The sequence below is a fragment of the Hibiscus syriacus genome, unplaced genomic scaffold (genome assembly GCF_006381635.1).
Source record: "Hibiscus syriacus cultivar Baekdansim isolate YM2019G1 unplaced genomic scaffold, ASM638163v2 tig00111993_pilon, whole genome shotgun sequence".
NCBI classification, from domain to species: domain Eukaryota; kingdom Viridiplantae; phylum Streptophyta; class Magnoliopsida; order Malvales; family Malvaceae; genus Hibiscus; species Hibiscus syriacus.
This window is the reverse complement of record NW_024063232.1, coordinates 164,460-185,409: the sequence shown is the minus strand read 5'-3', so window position 1 is coordinate 185,409 and position 20,950 is coordinate 164,460. Positions and strand designations below refer to the sequence as shown.

At 36.9% G+C, this 20,950-nt stretch overlaps 2 protein-coding genes across 2 annotated transcripts; one reads left to right on the top strand and one right to left on the bottom strand.

The window, feature by feature from the left end:
- Window positions 1-11,033: 11,033 nt before the first annotated feature.
- LOC120173916 (protein SUPPRESSOR OF FRI 4-like) lies at window positions 11,034-15,581 on the top strand. Its single transcript, XM_039180951.1, has 7 exons — window positions 11,034-11,310; window positions 12,151-12,251; window positions 12,781-12,907; window positions 13,162-13,541; window positions 14,185-14,339; window positions 14,433-14,486; window positions 15,199-15,581. The coding sequence occupies exons 1-7, from the start codon at window positions 11,117-11,119 to the stop codon at window positions 15,268-15,270; spliced, it is 1,083 nt and encodes a 360-aa protein (XP_039036882.1). The 5' UTR covers window positions 11,034-11,116; the 3' UTR covers window positions 15,271-15,581.
- A 438-nt stretch (window positions 15,582-16,019) lies between these two features.
- LOC120173924 (vacuolar-sorting receptor 6-like) lies at window positions 16,020-19,477 on the bottom strand. The gene is made up of 12 exons (XM_039180955.1): window positions 19,138-19,477; window positions 18,155-18,847; window positions 17,991-18,079; window positions 17,809-17,878; window positions 17,633-17,716; window positions 17,482-17,558; window positions 17,299-17,380; window positions 17,127-17,209; window positions 16,962-17,025; window positions 16,735-16,863; window positions 16,562-16,665; window positions 16,020-16,481 (listed from the first exon to the last, which is right to left on the bottom strand). The coding sequence occupies exons 1-12, from the start codon at window positions 19,424-19,426 to the stop codon at window positions 16,365-16,367; spliced, it is 1,881 nt and encodes a 626-aa protein (XP_039036886.1). The 5' UTR covers window positions 19,427-19,477; the 3' UTR covers window positions 16,020-16,364.
- Window positions 19,478-20,950: the final 1,473 nt, after the last annotated feature.

Sequence of the window (20,950 nt, the reverse complement as noted above, 5' to 3'; positions counted from 1 at the left end):
ATATTATTAAGGGATGGAGCTCTTATTTGGCTAAATTCTTGGATGCGATAAATTATTGGACTCGTTCTGGAAACAAGAAGCCAAAGAAGCTCAATATTACAGTTAGCAGAGACGAGACCGCACCACAACAAACGAAAGGACCCAGAGGGGATTGTGGTCCTCTCGTATGCTTGGCGTTGGACCGTTTGATCACAGGAAGTATAAAGTATCTACCTCCCACCGATATAGATAGAGCTGCAGTAGGCTTGTGGTTTCGACATTATATGGCTAGATCGATATATACGAGACGCTGCCTACCTGCATCCGCGTTATAAAAATGTCCATAAACAATTGGTATGTTTATAGGCTTGTGGTTTGAAAATGTTTGGTTAAGTACCTAGAATTCAATAATTTGCTGTTTGTAGGTTTTAGATGTGTAGAAAGTGTTGTTTGAGCAAATGTTTGGTTTATGCAGGTTAATCTCAGAAGTGAGCTGCGTGAAAATGATGTATGGCTGCAAAAGTTGATTCAATAGTAGAAGTGTTATTTTCTCTAAGAATTATTGCTTATTTTTTGATTGTTTAATTGATTTGTAAAAGGTGATTTGTAAAAGTTGATTTGTTTAATTGATGTTAACATAATTCTTATTTGTTTTTGTTTAATTGATTGAAATGTAATGGTTGATTTTGTTGATTTCAATATGCATTATGTTGAAGGCAAAAAGTACTATCGCAATGCGAAATGAAAATCGCAACGAGAGAATCGCAACGCGAAATGAAAATCGCAACGAGAGAATCGCAACGCGAAATGAAAATCGCAACGAGAGAATCGCAACGCGAAATTAAATTCGCGTTGCGATTTTCATTTCGCATTGCGATTCCCTCGTTGCGATTTTCATTTCGCATTGCGAAATTTGCGTTGCGATTTTCATTTCGTATTGCGATTCTCTCGTTGCGATTTTCATTTCGCATTGCGATAGTAATTTCCGCGTTGCGATAGACATTAAGATGATTGCCTATTAAGTGATAACAACTGAACAGATCATAGCAATTTTCAAACTCAAGTTACTAATACATGCCTAACTGAAAATGTTAAAAGTTCACACATAAAATCTACATAATACAACGTTTGCATTTAAAAATCACCTAAGTTAACAGTCCCAAAAGGTGAAGCCAGTTGTGATTGGGATTTTAAAGATGATTGCGATTTTGATTGCCTTTTTCTTGACACCATATGAGCTTTGGATTTTGATGATGATCCATATTTTGGTAGAGGAAAAGATGATTGTGATGGCACTGGTGATCCACATGTCAACCTTGTATGACCACTTTCCTTGCACCGACTACATGTCGATCTCTTCTTCTCTTTACCCTTAGACGGTATACGATCGTGACTTTTTGGTCGGCCAGATAGCCTTCTGTCCATGGCTGGTGGCAAAACTGTTTGTAAGTCATCTGGTATGTCCCACTCAGAAGGATGTGGAATAGGGTAGACAATCTCGGCATAAGTCTGTCGATATACTTCTGTAGTGTAGCAATCCATAGCGTATGTGCTTGAATCATCTTGGTTTAGATGAAGAGCAACTTTTATAACATGGCCACACGGATAACCAGATGTTTGTCATTTCATACAACTACACGTCCTTGCATTTAGATCGACAAGCCCATTTAAGTTATTATCCAGTACTTCAAACAAAGTGTTTGAACATGGTTCAACTCTCCATGACGTTGACTTCACAACACGTTTCGTTATCTTTTTTTCAGTCCATGGTGTAACACGATGTTCCAATGTTCCTGTAAATTTAAATAAATGATACTTAGTAAAATATATGATAAGTTACGAATTCAAAGAAATAATACCTGCATGGTTTCTTTTCTTGTAGTACCACTGTTGAATAGAGGCTCGAAAAAACTCCATTAACATAGTAATGGGTAATTTTCGGGAATGACGACTTAGAGCGTTGATTGATTCTGCACTATTAGACGTCATGAAACCATATCTTGCTCCAAGTTGATGTACTCTTGACCATCTTTCAAACCCGACATCTTCTAGTGTTTGAGCACACTGAGGCAAAACACGTCTTAAACAGTTTATATGCTTATTGAAATCCACTTCCCGATAAGCTTTTACAGCCTTCCAGTATGTCCATTTGTGTTTTTTTATACCAGCAGACCTTGATTTTAGATTTCTATACAAATGAACACCACAAAGTCCATGAAAAGCATCTGGGAAACACCTTCTAACAGCATTGTCAATTGAGTTGGCCCTATCGGATATGATTGTCAGATTGCTAATAGGACCTATTCAATCCCTAAGATGCCCCATAAACCATGTCCATGAATCAGAGGTTTCAGATTTGCCAACCCCGTAAGCTATTGGCAATATCCCATTGTTAGCATCCATGGCTACTGCTAATAAGTTTACTCCAAGGTATCGACCTTTCAAATGTGCTCCGTCAACTATAATAACTGGGCGCATGCAAGTAATAAACGAACAAATCTACAAAATAATATACACAAGAAATATAATCATTTAAATATGAAATGCATGTAACTAATAGAAATGAGTCAACAAAATTATATTGATTTACTAACCGCATCACCAATGGCGATAAACAGCAACTCAAAGCGTCCATCTCTATCTGTTTTGATATGAGTTACCGACCCAGGATTTTTCAGCTTTAAATTGTGACAATAAGCCGGCAGTTGGGCAAACGATGCTTCTGGCGACCCCCTCAACAATTCCAAGGCATAACATTTGGCTCTCCAAGCTTGAGAATATGATATACTAATCTTGAACCGAGCATTCATGTCAGTCATAATTTCATGTCCCCGATATACCCTGCCATTCAAAAACATTAACTCAGCCAGAAAACCACCCAACACCTTTTTGTTTGCCTGTCTATGGTGAGGAAAAACTTGGGTTATTGAACATGTATGTTTATCAATAAAAGTCATAACTTGAAACATTTCGCAATCTTTTATCCTCTTTGCAATCATACGCCACGTACAGTTTTTGTCAATCATACACCTTGTTTCGAAACGATCTTTGCTTGATTTGTTAACTTTTAGTTGATAGCCATCTTCCACACATTTCGTATACAAAGCTATCTTCAAGTCTTCCTTTGTATCAAAACAATCATCTTTCTTGATACGAATAACTTTTGTGTAACAATTAACTGCTTTCTTTACCAACTCTTCTTCCGGTATCTGAAGTAATTCTGGCATATTCCAGTTATACTCCCGTGGCATTTTCTTTTCTTCGGGGACTTTTTCTTCTTCTTTTTCTTCTTCAGGATTATATGAATTACAGAATGGATGTTCAACATGTTCATTCACAGCCTCCACTTCCTCCTCATTATCATCAACAACATCTTCCTCGGTAACGGTTGTCTCATCATCAAAATTCGGGTATTGACCAATATCAAAATCATTACATGCAGGGTCTGTTTCTTCTTCTGAAACATCATCAAAATCCGAGTATTGACCAATATCAAAGTCCGGGTATTGACCAAGATCAAATTTTGAATACTGACTAGTACTCACAATTTTTTCTGTTGGCTCATCATCGTCTAATTGGTCAATACGAAAACCGAAATTTGGTGCTGAAAGTTGATTGGGATTTGGATTAGAGAAAGGTTGTGGGTTTTGAGAAAAACTTAGTTGATTACTACCCGCTACTGACCCAACAATACTACTTCTAGGTTCAACAACATACAATGTAACATCATCACTTGAAACACTAATGTAAGCAATGAATCGTTCAACATCTTCATTGTCGGTTAACAAATAAACTTTACCATTCCTCTGATAAGATAGCCTAAATCCACTTAGGGGCTCTAAATTCAATTTCTTTGAAACACGTAACATTAGAGTTTCATAAGTTAACCTTTTTAATGACAGTTTTAGTTGAAGATTCATGGGTAAAGGCATATATTGTAAAACACCATTAACATTCTCCCATGACCCTCCAAAACACAAATCTATCCAAACATGATCAACATTAGATGAAAATTCATGGGAAGGATGTAGGAACGGATATATGAATGGATGTCGCCGGAGAGAGTGATAGATGGAGATGGAATGAGTTGCGATTTAGGGATTTAGGTTATGAGTTGTTGCTTCTGCGTAGATATATACACAAAAAATTTGTGTTGCGAAACTAAAACCTATTGCGAACTTTGAAAATCGCATTGTGATTCTGTATTATCTCGTTGCGAAAGTAAGTATCGCGTTGCGATTTTCCTAATTCGCAATGCGAATAAGTAAATCGCAATGCGAATAAGTAAATCGCAATGCGAATTTGGAAAATCGCAATGCGATACTGACTATCGCAATGAGATAATACAAAATCGCAACGAGATTCTGACTTTCGCAACGAGATTCTGAAAACCTCAATCATCTTCAAAATCCCAATCACAACCGGCTTCACCTTTTGGGACTGTTAACTTAGGTGATTTTTAAATGCAAACGTTGTATTATGTGTATTTTATGTGTGCACTTTTAACATTTTCAGTTAGGCATGTATTAGTAACTTGAGTTTGAACATTACTATGATCTGTTCAGTTGTTATCACTTATTAGACATTCATTTGACTATCGCAACGGGGAAATCACAACGCGAAAATGGCTATCGCAATTCGAAATGAAAAATCGCAACGCGAAAATGGCTATCGCAACTAGAAAATCACAATGCGAAATGAAAATCGCATTGCGATTTTCTCGTTGCGATTTTCATTTCGCATTGCGATTTTCTCGTTGCGATAGTCAGTTTCGTGTTGCGATAGTCTGTTTTTCCTTCAACATAATGCAGATTGAAAATCAACAAATCAACTATTACATTTCAATCAATTAAACAAGCACAAATAAGAATTATGTACACACCAATTAAACAAAACAACATTTACAAATCATTTTTTACAAATCAATTAAACAATCAAAAAATAATAATAATTCTTATTTCCTCATCAATTATTGAATCAATGAATCAACTTTTGCACCCGTACATCCATTTCACGCAGCTCACTTAAGGATTAACCTGCAAAAACCAAACATTTGCTCAAACAAGACTTCCTACACATCTAAAACCTATATACAGCAAATTATTGAATTATAGGTACTTAACCAAACATTTTCAAACCAAAAGGAGTATATATGTTAACAAAACTTGCATTTGACTTACCAATTAACAATGGATACTTTCATAACGCGGATGCAGGTAGGCAGCGTCTAGAATATATCGCTCTAGCCATATAATGCCGAAACCACAAGCCTACTGCAGCTCTATCTCTATTGGTGGGAGGTAGAAACTCTGTGCTTCCCGTCGTCAAACGCGCCAAGCACATGCATACGAGAGGACCACAATCCCTCTGCCTCCCGGCGATTGTTGTGGCACGGTCTCATCTCTGACAACTGTGAAATTGAACTTCTTTGGCTTCTTGTGTCCAAAATGAGTCCAATAATTAATCCCATCCAAGAATTTAACCAAATGAGAGCTCCATCCCTTGATAATATCTCTCAAATCAGACAGTGATATGTAATTTATCATGCTGTCATATACTATTATCTTCAGGGATAGGAGCTGAAGTTGGACGAGAAGCCAATGATGACGTTCCAAAACAGGGATAAACACCTGCAATCATAAGTAATAATTCATTTATTTGCGCACTTATTTATGAACACCTTTAAAAATTTTAAAAAATAAACACTAACCTTATCGACCTCCCACCATGCAGGATAAAGTTTCGCTTGTCCGTTGCCCAACGAAAATGATTCATCTCGTTGATTCTTCAAGTGAACTGCGTGAAAAGTCACCGGCATTATTGTATATCGCGAATTTTTTTATTTTTCCTAAGCTTCCTTATTAATAGAAGACGTGACACCCACGCATCGATATGCTGTTTTACAAAAAAAAAGACATATATTAGTGAATTACATTAATTTTTAAAAAAATTAATCAAAATCATATATAAGTCAAATATAAGACTTACCTCCCCATCGAAATAGCCACTGTATTCAACCCCTAATAGCACACCCCACCAAGACCGATCAAGCAACAAAAACATTTCATCGTTGAGTTTGCTTATGTCAGTGTAACACCCTTGGCTCCGCTCATGTAGATAAAAATCAACTGCGGTCTTAGCCCAAAGGGTATTATCCACAATTGTTTTCGGTAGTTGTCTCCTCTCCACTTCAGATACCGGAAGGGTACTAGCCGGTAACTCATACGAGAGCCAACTCTCATCCATCATGTCCGGAACCGGTGGGGGTTTCTCAATACTTCGATATATTACCCCATGTGAATCGGGCTCTGGAATGGTGGGAGGGACCTCTTCAACGATGACAGTGGCCTCTTGAACGGTGGGGGGGACTCTTGAGGGAGGATAGGGGCCTCTTGAACGATTGGAGGGGACTCTTGAGGGATGACAGGTGAGTCGGGCTTCTTCTTGCGGAGTCTTCGCACCATTGGGGTGAACGGATGCGTAATAGCACGTCCACGCCGTCTGATGTGTGAACTCCGTCGTGAAAGGAAAACCCGACGTAAAGCATCCACCTTATCGGGCCGCTAAAAAAATTAATACATAAATCAGTAAATAAACAGACATGATATTAAACAAAGACAAATATGTTTCAAACTAGCATTGTATTCACCCAAGTCATTATTCTATCATAGTTCACAAAATGCTCAGATAACATTCCAGAAGTAAGCACTTATATAAACATTTAAAAGGACAACATATATAAACATTCCAGAAGAAGAATAGTTTACTTTCGCAACACGAAACTTAAAATCGCAACGCGAAAATGACTATCACAACGCGGAAATGGCTATCGCAATGCGAAATGTAAATCGCAACGACAAAATCGCAATGCGAAATGAAAATCGCAACGACAAAATTGCAATGCGAAATGAAATCGCAACGACAAAATCGCAACGCGAATCACAAATCGCATTGCGACTTTCATTTCGCATTGCGATTTTGTCGTTGCGATTTTCATTTCGCATTGCGATTTTGTCGTTGCTATTTTCATTTCGCATTGCGATAGACATTTCCGCGTTGCGATAGTCATTTTCATGTTGCGAAAGTAAACTATTCTTCTTCTGCAAATTGAAACTTGAATGGATTGCATTACTTCAACCAAAAGACAAAAACAAAACCAAAAACAAATACTAACAAAAACAGTTTAGCAGTATTGGCAGCAACCGAATGAATTACGAGTATGAAAAATCTTAAACTTACCTCGTTGCGTAGAGTATGAACCTCATTTTGCAACGATGCTACCATCTCACGTAGAGCGGCTACCTCACCGCGTAATGTAGACACCTCAACACGCCATGCACCATCGTCTTTGCGTAAAGTACCGACCTCCTCACGCAAGGCATTGACCTAATCACGTAACTCCCCTAACTCATCCCATTGAGGTGGAGGTAGAGAACAGGGAGATAAACGTCGTGGCATCTTTGCCGGTCGCCTATCTTGCGGTGATGGTGGAGAAGAGGCTCGATGATGTGACAGAATAGGTGATGGCTGTCGTTGTGGAGGTGTATAGTCGGGTCGATCAGATGATGGCTCTGGGTGAGGTGATAGCTCTGGGCGAGGTGATGGCTCCCGAAGTGAAGGCTGCTCATCAACCGTTCCATCAAAAAAACGCTTACTAGCTTGCCACCAATCAGTGGCAAGCTCAGCTTCCGTGGGTGTCAGCCTCTGTAGAGGAGTGTTGGCCTCCTAACAATATAAAAGCTCAAACAAAGTTAAACGTGTACTAGTAATAACTTGTTTATAAACATATGGTAGTATTTATGTTAACTTACATTATTTATTGTCGTATACCGTAGTAAATCATCCCATTGCAAGGTCCGTTTCCTCTTCCAGGAAATAGCCCTGGGAATATCATTTGAAGTTTTTATTGCATATGTCTTCATGGCGGGAAAGGCCTCAAATATCCAAATCTACAAACAATATAATAACAAACATTAGTAATTGTTAAATAATTACTTAAAATTTTGGAAACATTATATAAAAATTCTTACCTTAAAGGCCCAAATAAAGCCTGTCAAAGTGTATTTGGAACCATCGCCATGCAAACTTTTTCGATCATCCAAGGTAGACGATAACTTATTCCATGTAGCTTTCCATAAATACGAGCCCCACGGAAACAGGTTCCACGCATTTAGGTCTTCTACCAATTTGATTAGATCATTTGGAATAGGTTGTCTGGCCTCTCTGCCTAAAAAGCCGGCATGCAAAAGAATTAGAAGGCATACTTGGACAACGTCGACGTCATCCATCCGAGTAAAACCATCTTTCTTATTCAACAATCTTGTCAGGTCTTCTACGTGTAGATTCGGCCTCTCCAGCTCAAGAAAAACCTGGGATAGCCATGATGGGCGGGTAATGTGTCTAGTGTACCGACCTACATCATCGTGTCCGAAGCGTAGACCGGTGATTAAGCAAAACTCCTCCCGCCCAAAACACGTATACGCCGGTGGAAAATCAAACCATATCTCTTCATCACGACGTTGTATAGTCTTTGGTAGATCGCTAGTCATGGTTTGAAGAAACAGGTGTGTCAACATCGCATCTCCACCGGGATGTTGTACTTTCAGCCATGGCCGAAGCATGTATCCTCAAACATTTTTCTTTGTGCAGGTGAAAGCTTCGACGCAATTGTTTTGGCCAGACTGACTTTATTTCTTAAGGTCAATTGAGCCGAATAAAAGTTCTACAAAAACAATAAACATACTAAGTTAGATATACCAAAAACTACACTGTGAAGATATACCAAAAACAATAATAAACATAAAGAGTAGTAGTTTATTCTTCAAACTTAAATTTGCAACACTGTGAATTTCGTATTTGTCTTTGTTTTTTGGTTGAAGTAATACAATTCATTCAAGTTTCAATTTGCAGAAGAAGAATAGTTTCTGAAAATGAAAATCGCAACACGAAAATGACTATCGCAACGCGAATTTGACTATCGCAACGCGAAACTAAAATCGCGTTGCGATTTGCATTTCGCGTTGCGATTCTCGGTTGATTTAATAAGCAATCTAAGTGAAATGGTTAATCTATTATTGAAATTACCAGTAAACTTATCATCAATTTCAATATGAAAAACCTAATAATAATGCAAAAATTTCAAAAAGAAAATAATTAAAAAAACTAACCCTCGTTGGTTGATTTGGTTGATTTTCCATTTCTGATTGTGAGGGTGGCTCTGAGAGATGGAGATAGACGGATTTCGCCGAGATGGGGACGGATTTCGTCGGAGATGGGTGAGAGAGTGAGAGATGGAGATGGGACTGAGTTGTGATTTTAGGTTTTAGGTTATGAGTTGCGATTACGGGATATACTGTGGACGGTTCAGTGTTCCAATATATTAATATTCGTGTTTGGAATTTAAAAATAAAATACTTGGCCATGATACTAATGGCGCTTTGAAAATCGCATTGCGATTATGTATTATCGCGTTGCGAAAGTCAGAATCGCGTTGCGAAAGTCAGTATCTCGTTGCGATTTTGTATTATTGCATTGCGATAGTCAGTATCGCATTGCGATTTTCCCAATTCGCGTTGCGATTTACTTATTCGCATTGCGAATTGGGAAAATCGCAATGACACTGTAGACCATCGCAACGCGATTTTCAACTATCGCAACGCGAAATGCAACGCGAATTTGCGATAATGGAGATCGCGTTGCGAATTAACGATCGTATTGCGATTTTGTTGATCATTTTAGCAAATCCGGAAAAAGTTGGTTAAAATCGTATATTATATGGGATTTTTGGTCACTGAGGTTATTTTCTCTTTCCATAAATGTAATTCATTTTCCATAATTCAAATTCCAGTAATTTATTTTCCAGTAACTCAAATTCCAATAATTCATTTTTCGAAAAACCAATTACAACCAAACAAACAGACCTTAATTTCAATGGTTACACATACACCAGAGTTTTATGCAAGAAATTAGTAAGAGTCCTAGCTAAGCTAAGAGTTGTGCAAAATAAACATAAAATTCGAACTTCTCATTCCTCCACAATTTTCTCTTTTTTTTCCCAAGAAAATCGGACAGAAAAACTAGGATTCTAAAAAAAATCAAATTTAAAGCTGAAAAAGAAAAGAATGATTTATTTTAATACATACCTGAAATGAGGCGATCCACGAACCTCATAGATTGGCGTTGGGGACATCATCTTCGAAAAGAAACGATTTTCCTATACGAGATGAAATGGAGAATATTTAAACGAGAGGGTGGTCTACATTGGATTAGACAAAGCTTAAACATAGATTAATTATTGATAATCATTGTTCGATGTGTCCTTAATTTCTTTTTTAATTCAAAAAGTCGAGCTTCTCATTCCTCCGTTTGTGGTCTAAATCACGAATAAGGTCTCAAATGATTTTACTTGACAGAAAAATAATTAATTAATAATTTCAAGGATTAAATCGATCAAATTAAAACTGTTGGAGCCAAAATAGCATCTTAATTGAATAATTAGGACTAAATCGAATTGTGATTCAAAATATAAAGGAGTAAGAATATAATTATCTCAAACTAGACAAAACATGGCCACGGTAAAATACGAAGAATGATGAGTGAAACATAAATATTTTGAAACAAATTTTATTGCGAAAGATAATCGAGATATATAATGATTGAATTTCGACGATAATCGAAAATTGTAATATAAAAAAATAAATTATTTAAAATTTTTGTGACAAAACTAACATATCCTTAAAGTTTAATGTATAAAATGACTTCTAAATATCATAATAGTCGCATAAAAACGATATCATTTTGATATGACAGATCACATTAAAATCATAATCATGTTAACGTCCTGTTAGTGATGTAATAGTGGAGTGGCATAATTGAATATAAAAGTAAAGTTTAATGTTATAATTGATAAAATTAAAATTTTAGTGGTATAGATGAATCAGGAGTAAAACTCAACGGACCTATTTAAACGGACCGTACAACCCCATTGGGACAATTACATAGTAAAGGGAAATAAATAAAAGAAATAAAATTAAACCCATATATACAGAAGTCATAAACCCATCCCACCCATTGAAAAGAGAAGAGGAAATTAATAAATTAAAGAGAAATCGCAGATCAGAGAAAAACCCTAACCTAAATGGGAAAGAAGAAGAAAAGAGTTCCGTCCAAGGTATGGTGTTACTATTGCGACAGAGAATTTGACGACGAGAAGATCCTGGTGCAGCACCAGAAGGCTAAGCATTTCAAGTGCCATGTCTGTCACAAGAAGCTCTCCACCGCCGGTGGTATGGCCATCCATGTTCTCCAGGTTCACAAGGAGTCCGTCGCCAAGTATCTCCTTTACCTATGCTATTATTATTATTATTCCCACACCTTTTTCCAATTGTTTCTCTTTTCTGTTTACTACTTTTATTCTTCTTATTTTCCGGCTTAAACTCTGCTCATCTTTTTAGGGTTTTTTTTGGGTTCATTAATATTTTCCCCCCATTTAATTTTAGGGTATATTGTGTCGCTTTTTTCAATGCTTTGCAATGGATTTAACGTAAGCGCTTCCTTTTTTGGTTTCTCAGAAACTTGTTCCTAATATCAAAATAGGAAAAAAATGCACGACGGGAGAAAGTAAAAATTGTCGAGGGTTGAGTTCTTTGTACTTTGGTATTTGTCTTTTCAGATTTTTCTTCTTTGCCGGAGCAAATTATACGACTTTTTTTTACTACAAGGAATTGTTTCCATGGTCAAATGTTACCTAAATACCTTTCGCTTTTGGATGAATAAATCGATTTGGGGAAGTGGCAACGCAATGAAACCTATGTTCTTGAGGGTAGCTATTAGTTCTTTGCCCCAATTTCGTTGATCTCTAGAAGAACTTGCATTCCACGCACAAAATTAAAAAATAGATAAATAGTCAGTTATTTCTCTATATTAATTCATAATTAGAAGCTTCTGAAATAATTTTAAGAAATACATAAAGAAAGTGAGTAGCATTTTTCAAATTTTTGTTTTGCTTCTTAAAAGTTGTCTTATACTGCCTGTTTGAATCTTAAGTGTTTTCTGGGTTGCGCCCGGAAATTCAGTTTTCAGTAGTTGTCTATCACTAAAGACCAAAGCCTACTATGTTTTTTTTTCGTCAGTGAAGTTTGCAGTACACTGAAAACAGTACATATTTTATAGGGTTCCCAATGCAAAATCTGGCAGAGAATCGACTGACATTGAGATATATGGAATGCAAGGAATCCCGCCTGATGTACTAACTGCTCACTATGGAGAAGAAGGTAAACATATTGATGTATCATTTATAATCATGCTTCATATCAAGTGATGATAACTTGACTTGTTGCCCGCAAACATACAAGTACTTTTGGTTTTCATAAAACTTAATATCGTTATAATTTGCATCCAAAATTGCCTTTTCATTTCTTCTTATGGAAGAAGATAGTATTAAAATTGGCAGCTTGAAGATGTTTTAAAAAAAAAAAATATTATTGTAATAAGATAGGCGAGTAAAATCAAGGACACATTTTAAAGTTGAATGGGAATGCATGTTTTTGTTTAAGAGAAGTAAATAACTTTGCAGGCTGAAGTGTTGTGTATAAAATTAGGTTTTCTGATTTCTGCATTTTTTTATGAATCCTCCTTTATGTGAACTAGTATTTTATTACAAATATTTCTAGATGTACTTTTACTTGGAGTTTCACATTGTAATTGGTATTTTAACTAACAAGTTTGATGCTGTTGCATATTGATTATGTTTTTATATTTGCCGTTATATCTTCCTAATTCTTAAAATAAGATTTCTTGCAGAAGAAGAGGTTCCGTCAAAAGCGGCCAAACTGGATATCCCATCTACTCAGTTTGTGGGAGGATTGATGCCAGGGCCACTTCCTGTTGGATATCCTCCTCAATCAACTTTAAGGGCAGTGCAGCCTTTGTATGTTCACTTTAGGCTTCTCTGTGCCATTTATTGCTAAGCCTTTGGGCTATGAAATAAAATTGTTGAAACTTACAATTGACATTTTTAAGAATAATTGGATTTTTTTTTATGTCATTGTTGCTTTCATTGTGGCTCTTGTTGTCTTTATATTAAATCATGCAGCATTTCCGCATGCGATTGTATGGTTATTCTTCATCTTCAAAAGTTGCTAATGTAGTTAGTCTGACCATTTAATGTGTTGTTTGTCTCAGGTATAATGCTGCAGTGCCTGTACCTCCTGTTGGCTGGGCAGTTCCTCCTCGTCCACAGCCTTGGCTCCCACGGCATCCTGCATCTTCTGTTCCCCCATCTGCACCTATGGGGTATGTGCAGCAGCCATTATTTCCACTGCAAAGTGTGAGGCCTCCTTTGGCTGTACCTTCAACATCAGCTTCACTCCAACCTTCACAAATTGCTCCACCTGGATTGCCGACATCAACACCTACACTTCCTGTACCCCAACCATTGTTCCCTGTTGTCAATAATAACGTACCTACTCAGAGCTCACCGTTTTCTGCTTCTTTTCCAACAAGTGTTGCAGACGAAAAAACTTCAATTGAAGTGCATTCAAGTGGTAGTGCTATGGTGACAGGTAGCTGTGAACCTGCTAGTATTCCATTTTGACTGATCCTATGACTAGACATAAAAATTGTATCTACATTGTTAGTTGTCTACAGACTTATATAAAACTAACTCGCATGGTGTTCAAGAGTTGGAAACTTGGTGATAAAATAAAGTGGAGAGAATAAAACTAGGCAAAAACTATAAGACCTTATGAACAAAATTGCTTTAGCGTTTGCTGTCCTTTATAGGGTTGATGACTTTTGACATATATATATTTTAGTGAACCCTTTATAAGCGATTAATAATTTAGGTATCATTTGTGCAACCCAACTCAATGATGGCAGGTGAGGTAGTCCACCTCTGTCACACGTGCATTTATAATTTCATTAGAAATAGAATTAAAAGTTGTATTGCTTCCACTGATGCAAGCGTGCAGAGAACCTGTGCTTATAATTAAAGGACCTGTCTTGAGTGCTTTACATGCTTTGGAAAACAACACAGTCCCCCCCCCCCCCAAACAGTTGTGGTGCTTTGTTCAATAGACTGAATCCATTTTTCTTGACTTAATTTTTTTAATCCCTGTCATCTTCCCTGCTGTATTACTTCTACTTCATTTTAAGTTAACTTGCTTCTTATTTTTGTAACTTATATATATCTTTGCTTGCTTATAGGTGGTGCTGGTGTCAATTCTCATTCTTATTCCTCTGGTCCAAATACCGGTGGCCCATCTATTGGACCACCCCCTGTTATAGCAAATAAAGCTCCTGCTGTCCAGCCGGCGGTAAACGAGGTTTATTTAGTTTGGGATGATGAGGCAATGTCCATGGTCTGTTCCTACTTTTTAATTAGGTTTCTATTTCCTCTTTTCTAGATGATGCTGGAAAATTTTATTTAAGGATTCAAATTTATATACTTGTAGGAGGAGCGAAGAATGTCTTTAGCCAAATATCAGATGCATGATGAAAATAGCCAGGTAAGTCATAACTATCTCTCTAGTTTATGGACTTGGTTTGCACATCTAACAAGATGGGTAGGCTTTATGTTTCATGTTTTCAGATTCAGTTGTCTATGCTCTTGTTACCTATTTGATGAGGAATTTTCGTGTGATTCCTTTTTGTTGCTTTGCATTAAAAAAGAAATGCAATTTGTGGAGGATCCATGAGCCCTTTCATCAAGAACACCTATTGATTGACGGGCATCCACTTTTATTTTAAAATATAATTGTTCCACTTTGCAAGCAATTGCCTCCAACTGTTTGTGTCAAAATATTCAAGTAGGTATTTATGCCAGTTTTTCTGGTGTTGGTAAGTGCAACTTTGACAAGCTTGGTGCAATCCACTCACGGATTTCTTCCATCCAGTATTGAGCACGGTTAAGAATAGATTATGTATGTATGTATGTACGTACATAACCACTTAAAATTTGGATTTTATTCAATGCTATACATTCTCCCTATGCTTGATTTCAAAATGTGGGGGTTTGGGTGAAACAAGATGATACCCAACAGATTTTTGCTCAAATAAATAGCATTGACAGTGAATTCAAGACTTTTCCAGGTCAGCTTCTTTCGCAAAGTTTGGTATCTTTTGCATAGGATCAGGACCAGCTGCAAGCGAATAAGTTTTATCCAAGTGAGGGATGGTCGTGGTTCTTCTCTGATCATTTTCTTTGAATTTTGATTTCAGATGAGCTCTATTGATGCAGCAATAGACAGAAGGATCCTGGAAAGCAGACTTGCAGGTCGAATGGCATTTTAGTTGAGAGGTGCATCTTGAGATTTCTATGGGATTAATGAGTACTTACATGAACTGTGGAAAGAGGGATTGGATCCCCAAATTCATCAATCAATTTTTAGGTGGGTTATGGCAACAACCAAGGCAAGATGTAATTGTGTTGTATTCTTTTGCAAAGTGACGCAGAAGAAAGAAGAAAAGTTAATTGTTTTTTAATTTTAATTCTAAAATTTAGATAAATGTTCATTCGAGTTTAGGTAATGGATTTTATTGAAGGGAAGTGGAGTGATGATATTTGAAGGGAGGGTGAAAGGCTAAATACATGTATTTTTTTCATTTAGGATGCATTTGGTGAAGTAATCAATTAAACATCGAATCGTAGCTCGAAATTCTCATCATGATTTCAGTTTGACGACCATCTTGTCTATAACATCCATATTATTTATGGATTAAGAGAAAAGAAAATTAAATTAGGTGGGAACACTTAAGATTATGATAATTAGTGCACTGACAAATGGTGAAGGCTGACAGTTTCATTTGCCAATCAGCCATGTTTCTCTGGCCTGTGTTTGGGGGGTTTATGCTTCATTTGCCTGTGGCTAATTATAGACTTCGCGGTCAGTCGGATTATTGATCATGGTGGAGCAGCCAATGAAATGGCCAGTGTACTGTTGAATGCATTTGAGTTGGTGAAATTGTTGGGATCAGGGTTGGGGCGAATGATGCATTTGAGTTGCTGAATGTGTACCTTTGGCTACAAAGCAGTGGTAAAATTGATCTAAAATCCACATTCCAAGCGTCGTCTTATTCCTTTACTTTTACACCACCTATATATGTATGACTCTTAACATGAGTCAACGTTTGTTTACTTGTAAACTATTTTATGAACAAACATAAAACCACAACTACAAAGAGGGGAAGGAAACAGCAGTTAAAGTGTAGAAAAGTGGACCCTCTTCTACATGTGAAGGAAAATTTGTACACTCATGGTCGTTGTGCCTGTGTAGCAGTAAAACAAGCGTCTTTTCTGTAATTTTGTAAGAGCTGTATACCTATATATAGATATAGATGGCTCCAATTTCAGGGGAGGGCAGCCACTAAGGTTTAGTTGCCTTTGTTTATGCTGTTGCGCTTTGTCGCAGAGGTTGTGCCTCACTTGCAACTTCATTGTTATGTTGATTGTCGAGCGGCATGTACTGCGACATGATCGCCATGATCTCCGAGTCCATGTAAGACTGCAGGTGGAAACAAATGAATAAATATGTATAACCAAGCCATGATACAGATAAAGCAACAAACATGTTAAGTCAGTTACCCTGAGCCTATATTTGTAGAATATATACCCAGCTATGCCAGCAGCCATCACAGCCGCAAGGACCAAGAAGGTAATGAACCATCCTAAGCGCGACACGTTTCTTTCTGTAACAAAAAGATCATGTATTTTGGCAGCTATTCTTTCATAAATGACTAACAAATGCATGATCTTACCAATGCAAGCATCTTGCTCCCTTATGTAGAGAAGATCCCCTTTACACTTGCACTCGTATGCACCCCAAGTGTTTTTACAGGAGCAGCCATCGCACCGGCAAGCACTTCGTTCAGTGCATTCATCGATATCTGAAGCAAAAACAACGGATGGGGATGAACAAATTCCAATGTAATGGAGGCAAAACCTGACGGACTGAGACTTAAGAAACAAGTAAAGGTAAAAGCACCTTCACATTTATGACCATCCCCCTTGAACCCTTGTGGGCACTTGCAACCTTTTAATTGGTTTTCCTGCTTTATGCAATGGAGTGATTTTAGTCAAACCAAAAGAAATTTGCAGAATAATAGAAAACTATTGGAGAAATGACAGAATGAGGAACAAATCACTGAACTGCGCAAGCCGAGAAAGTTAATCCATCTTTTGTTTCGGACCAGCAACCTCCGTTGTTTATCGTACATCTCGCAGGTCCAAAGGCTGTAAATGGATGACAAATGATAAGTGGAAACGGGTGAACACATTGCCCATGTTGAATCTAATTTTAACACGAGGGAAAAAAGCTGCACCTTCACAAGATATGTAACCATCTCCTCTATACTGCACGCCCTTCACAATGGGGCATTCGCATACTCTTCCCCTGAATGTGTCCTGAACAAATTCACCATCCCTTTATATTAGCAGGATTCATGGAGCTAAACTGTCGCATATTCGGTTGCAACACCAAACCGTGTAAACTTTCTATACTTTACCCTGCATGCTGTTATGTTGGCTCGTTTATCCTGCCAACATCCACCATTTCTTTCGAGGCACTCATTAGTTTCAACATCTGTTAAAATAACATGAAGTCAATATTAAATAAGAGTGTAAACCAAATTTAGAATGTAAGCAGATCCAATCTACCTGCACTTAAACAAACTGAAGGTTCCGTGGTCTCCTTAAATCCAGCACAGATGGCCTTCAGCACAGCACTTCTCTCCAGTTTCCCTTCATAGCAGGCAAAACAAGAACTTCAGCATCATTTATGTAATTCAATATGAATGTTACTATCTCGTCCACCGACATGCTATGTAACAAACCTCGATATTGAACATTATTGATAACCAATGTTGGCAAAATGGTAATGTCACCACGAGAACCCCGGCCAACCTAAGTGCCATAGATTGTAACGAAATAAGAAAGTTAACATTTGCTTCTAGTTAAGATCATTAATCTTAAGATATTAAATTTGTTCTTAATATGAGCGAAGAAAAAGGTGTACGCGAAGTTGTTGCTCCTGTTTCAAGACTTCATTTTCGACATCAGCTTCAGGATCACCCATGCATTTCTTGATTTTCTCAATAGGCAAATCTGGTTAAGCATACGAAGCCGATCAAGTGAGAACACCGGAAGATACACAAAAATCCAGAAGAAAATAACACTTACCAAGCGAACTCATGACACCCTCAGCACATTCTTTGCTATATCTCTTCGCCTTCATCGAACACCTGATATGGAAATCTGTCACATAATCCCACCAAATCCAGGGCTTCTTGCTCTCATTGGAAACTCTATGCACACAAAGCTGTCTCAAGTTCTCAAACACCACATCCTTTCCTTGATATCCCTCTCTGAAATCTTGTTCCGGATCGGGAGCACAATATCTTCCATGATTTATACACTGGGACTTGCACTGACTGCTAAAGATAAAGGGTTCAGGACAATACCAAGTTATGTAATGTGGCGTGAACAAAGTGTAGCCTCCCTTTTCAAGTATCTGGGCATGCCCTTTGAAATTCTTTATGAAATTCATCTGCTCGTCGCAACGAATGCCGCACTCATCGTTGCTATTGGTCCACAGCTCATATTCAACCCTCTGGTCAGGATGGGGCATTGACTCCCTCCAGTCTAGTTTTACCACTACATCTTCACGCTTCTTCAAGGCCTCCTTAAGGTTGTCACCAAAAGACTTTTCGATCAAAGCCGACGGAATCCCTATCTTCTCCACATACTGATTTGCATCACTGTTTTCCTCAGGAGAATCCATAGTTATTAGAGGTTCATCTATGCTATCAGCCATCAATACTGCAGCAGCACCAGCCTGTTGGCCATGCCATACCTTCAAGGCAAAGTAGCATTCTACAAGTGCAACACAGCAGGTCAAGAACGATTACGAGTCAAAGACGAGAATCGTGACATACAAGGCTTTATTTCAAATTACAGAAAGGAAAAACCAAGCCAGTGTTCAAAGAAGACAAAAAAAAAAAAAAGGCTGGAGAAGCAAAATTCAACCCCTGCATACCATAAATTAATTGCTAATACTGTTACACAGAAGCATATGGACATGCAATTCATCAAGGGAACAAAAGAAGATATAACATTGAGTTGCTTTTAACAATATTATCCAAGAGAAATAGATGGAGAAAAACCTCCACGATCAAGGAGGAGGACAGAGGGGAGAGGAGACTTGGACTTGAAGGGCTGACCATCAAAGGGATCACAACCATTAGCTCCTTTGTCCGGATAAACCACAGAGCCTATAATGAACCCACCATAGTCTGGTATTCCAAAGTTACCTATGGAACCATCGTGCTTTCCTCTCAAACTCAATGGGGACAGCACCTTGATGCTGTTCTTCTCAACCACGAACCTTGCAGAGACTCCACCGAACACATGGATGGATGCTAATAAAAGAGGAAGCATGCATATCCATTTCATCGTCTTTAGGAAACTAATCAGCAGCAATGGAGTTCTTGTTTTCTTCAGGAAATTAAAAGATGTAATAGTAAAGGCACCTTGTTGAGAATAGTCTAGCAGGGGCGGTGAGAAAAAAGAGACAAGTCAATGAAATAAAGTATTAGTAATTAGTTTAATAAGATAGCTGTAGATATTAGATGGTTAATAGTATAAGGGAGAGGAGAGTTTACTTGGGGTGATTATTTTTAATTACTTTCTGGAAAATCTAACTGTGACGTGAAAGTAACGACAGAGGAAGAGAGGTGGGTGGTGGACTAAGTCTCTCCATATTTTCATCTATATATATATATATATATATATATATATATGCGCATGTTTTTAGAAATAGTATGTAGTGATTACGCACTGATATTTATTTAATTTTTTTTGTAAAATTAGATAATACGCATACCTTGTAGATATAATTATTCAAATTTAGTTTATTTGAGAATAATATATTTCCCGTTTATTACTAAGACTATGGTTTGTTTATTACTGAGACTATGGTTTGTGTGTATATATATATATATATATATATATATATATATATATATATATATATATATATATATATAGATAGATAGATAGATTCATACATAGTAAAAAGAGTAACCGGAAGATGAAATTTATTAAATAATGAGTTTGATGAAGAAATTTGCAAGAAACTTCAATGCTAGCTATATTAAGCCAAAAATTGGGTCTGGGTCTTGAGGTCTATTTCATGGATGCTTGGTTTGGTTACAAAGATGGAGTCAATATGGAATTGTGGAGGAAATAGCCCAAGTTACAAGGCAAGCCTTTTTCATAATTGTTTAGGTTACAAAGAATGAGGGAAATAGCCTTGCGTGCAAGCCAAGTTGGGACTACTTCAGCTTCATCCATTTTAGCTACCCATCCGTCAGAGTTCATGTCCAAAATGGTAAGATTCAATTGTAAATTTTTTGCTTAATTAAAAAATAAGTTTTCAAAATTATATATTTTATTTATTTTAAGTGTTTCAAGTATTTTTCGTTTAATGTAAGTTGATCCGTCACGACAGTTAAAAAAATCGTTAACTACCCAAATCGTAGTACATATTATGTTTATAAAATTTTAAATGTTTTATTTAAATAAAAATTTATAACTATTATTAAAAAATATCAAAAATTTTCTAAAATTCAAAAAACCGTTAACTACCCAAATCTTTAAATAGAGATGGTCAAAATATCGAATCTGACGGGTCTCGACATAACCTGACTCTGTAGGGACAATTTTTTTTTTTTGAAAATTTGGGACGGGATCGGACCGGACTGGGTTTAAGATAAAAAATCACTGAACCAACCCGATTCGATTAATGTTTACTTATATATATTATGTTTAGTTTTTTTATATTATTAAAATATATAATTTAATTATTAAAAATAAAATATATTAATTTCATTTTTTAAAATATAATAAATAATTATAAATATATTATTATAAGATATATTATTTTAATTATTTTAAAATATTAATATATTCGAATCG

Bases quoted from the DNA above. Each gene is read 5' to 3' on its own strand.
- LOC120173924 (XM_039180955.1), bottom strand. From the start codon at position 19,426: ATGAAATGGATATGCATGCTTCCTCTTTTATTAGCATCCATCCATGTG. The intron at 16,864-16,961 runs GTGCTTTTACCT...TTTTTGCTTCAG, and splicing joins GGATGGTCATAAATGTGAAG to ATATCGATGAATGCACTGAA. The intron at 16,666-16,734 runs GTAAGATCATGC...TTTTTGTTACAG, and splicing joins GGAGCAAGATGCTTGCATTG to AAAGAAACGTGTCGCGCTTA.
- LOC120173916 (XM_039180951.1), top strand. From the start codon at position 11,117: ATGGGAAAGAAGAAGAAAAGAGTTCCGTCCAAGGTATGGTGTTACTAT. The intron at 13,542-14,184 runs GTAGCTGTGAAC...GCTTGCTTATAG, and splicing joins TGGTAGTGCTATGGTGACAG to GTGGTGCTGGTGTCAATTCT. The intron at 14,340-14,432 runs GTCTGTTCCTAC...ATATACTTGTAG, and splicing joins ATGATGAGGCAATGTCCATG to GAGGAGCGAAGAATGTCTTT.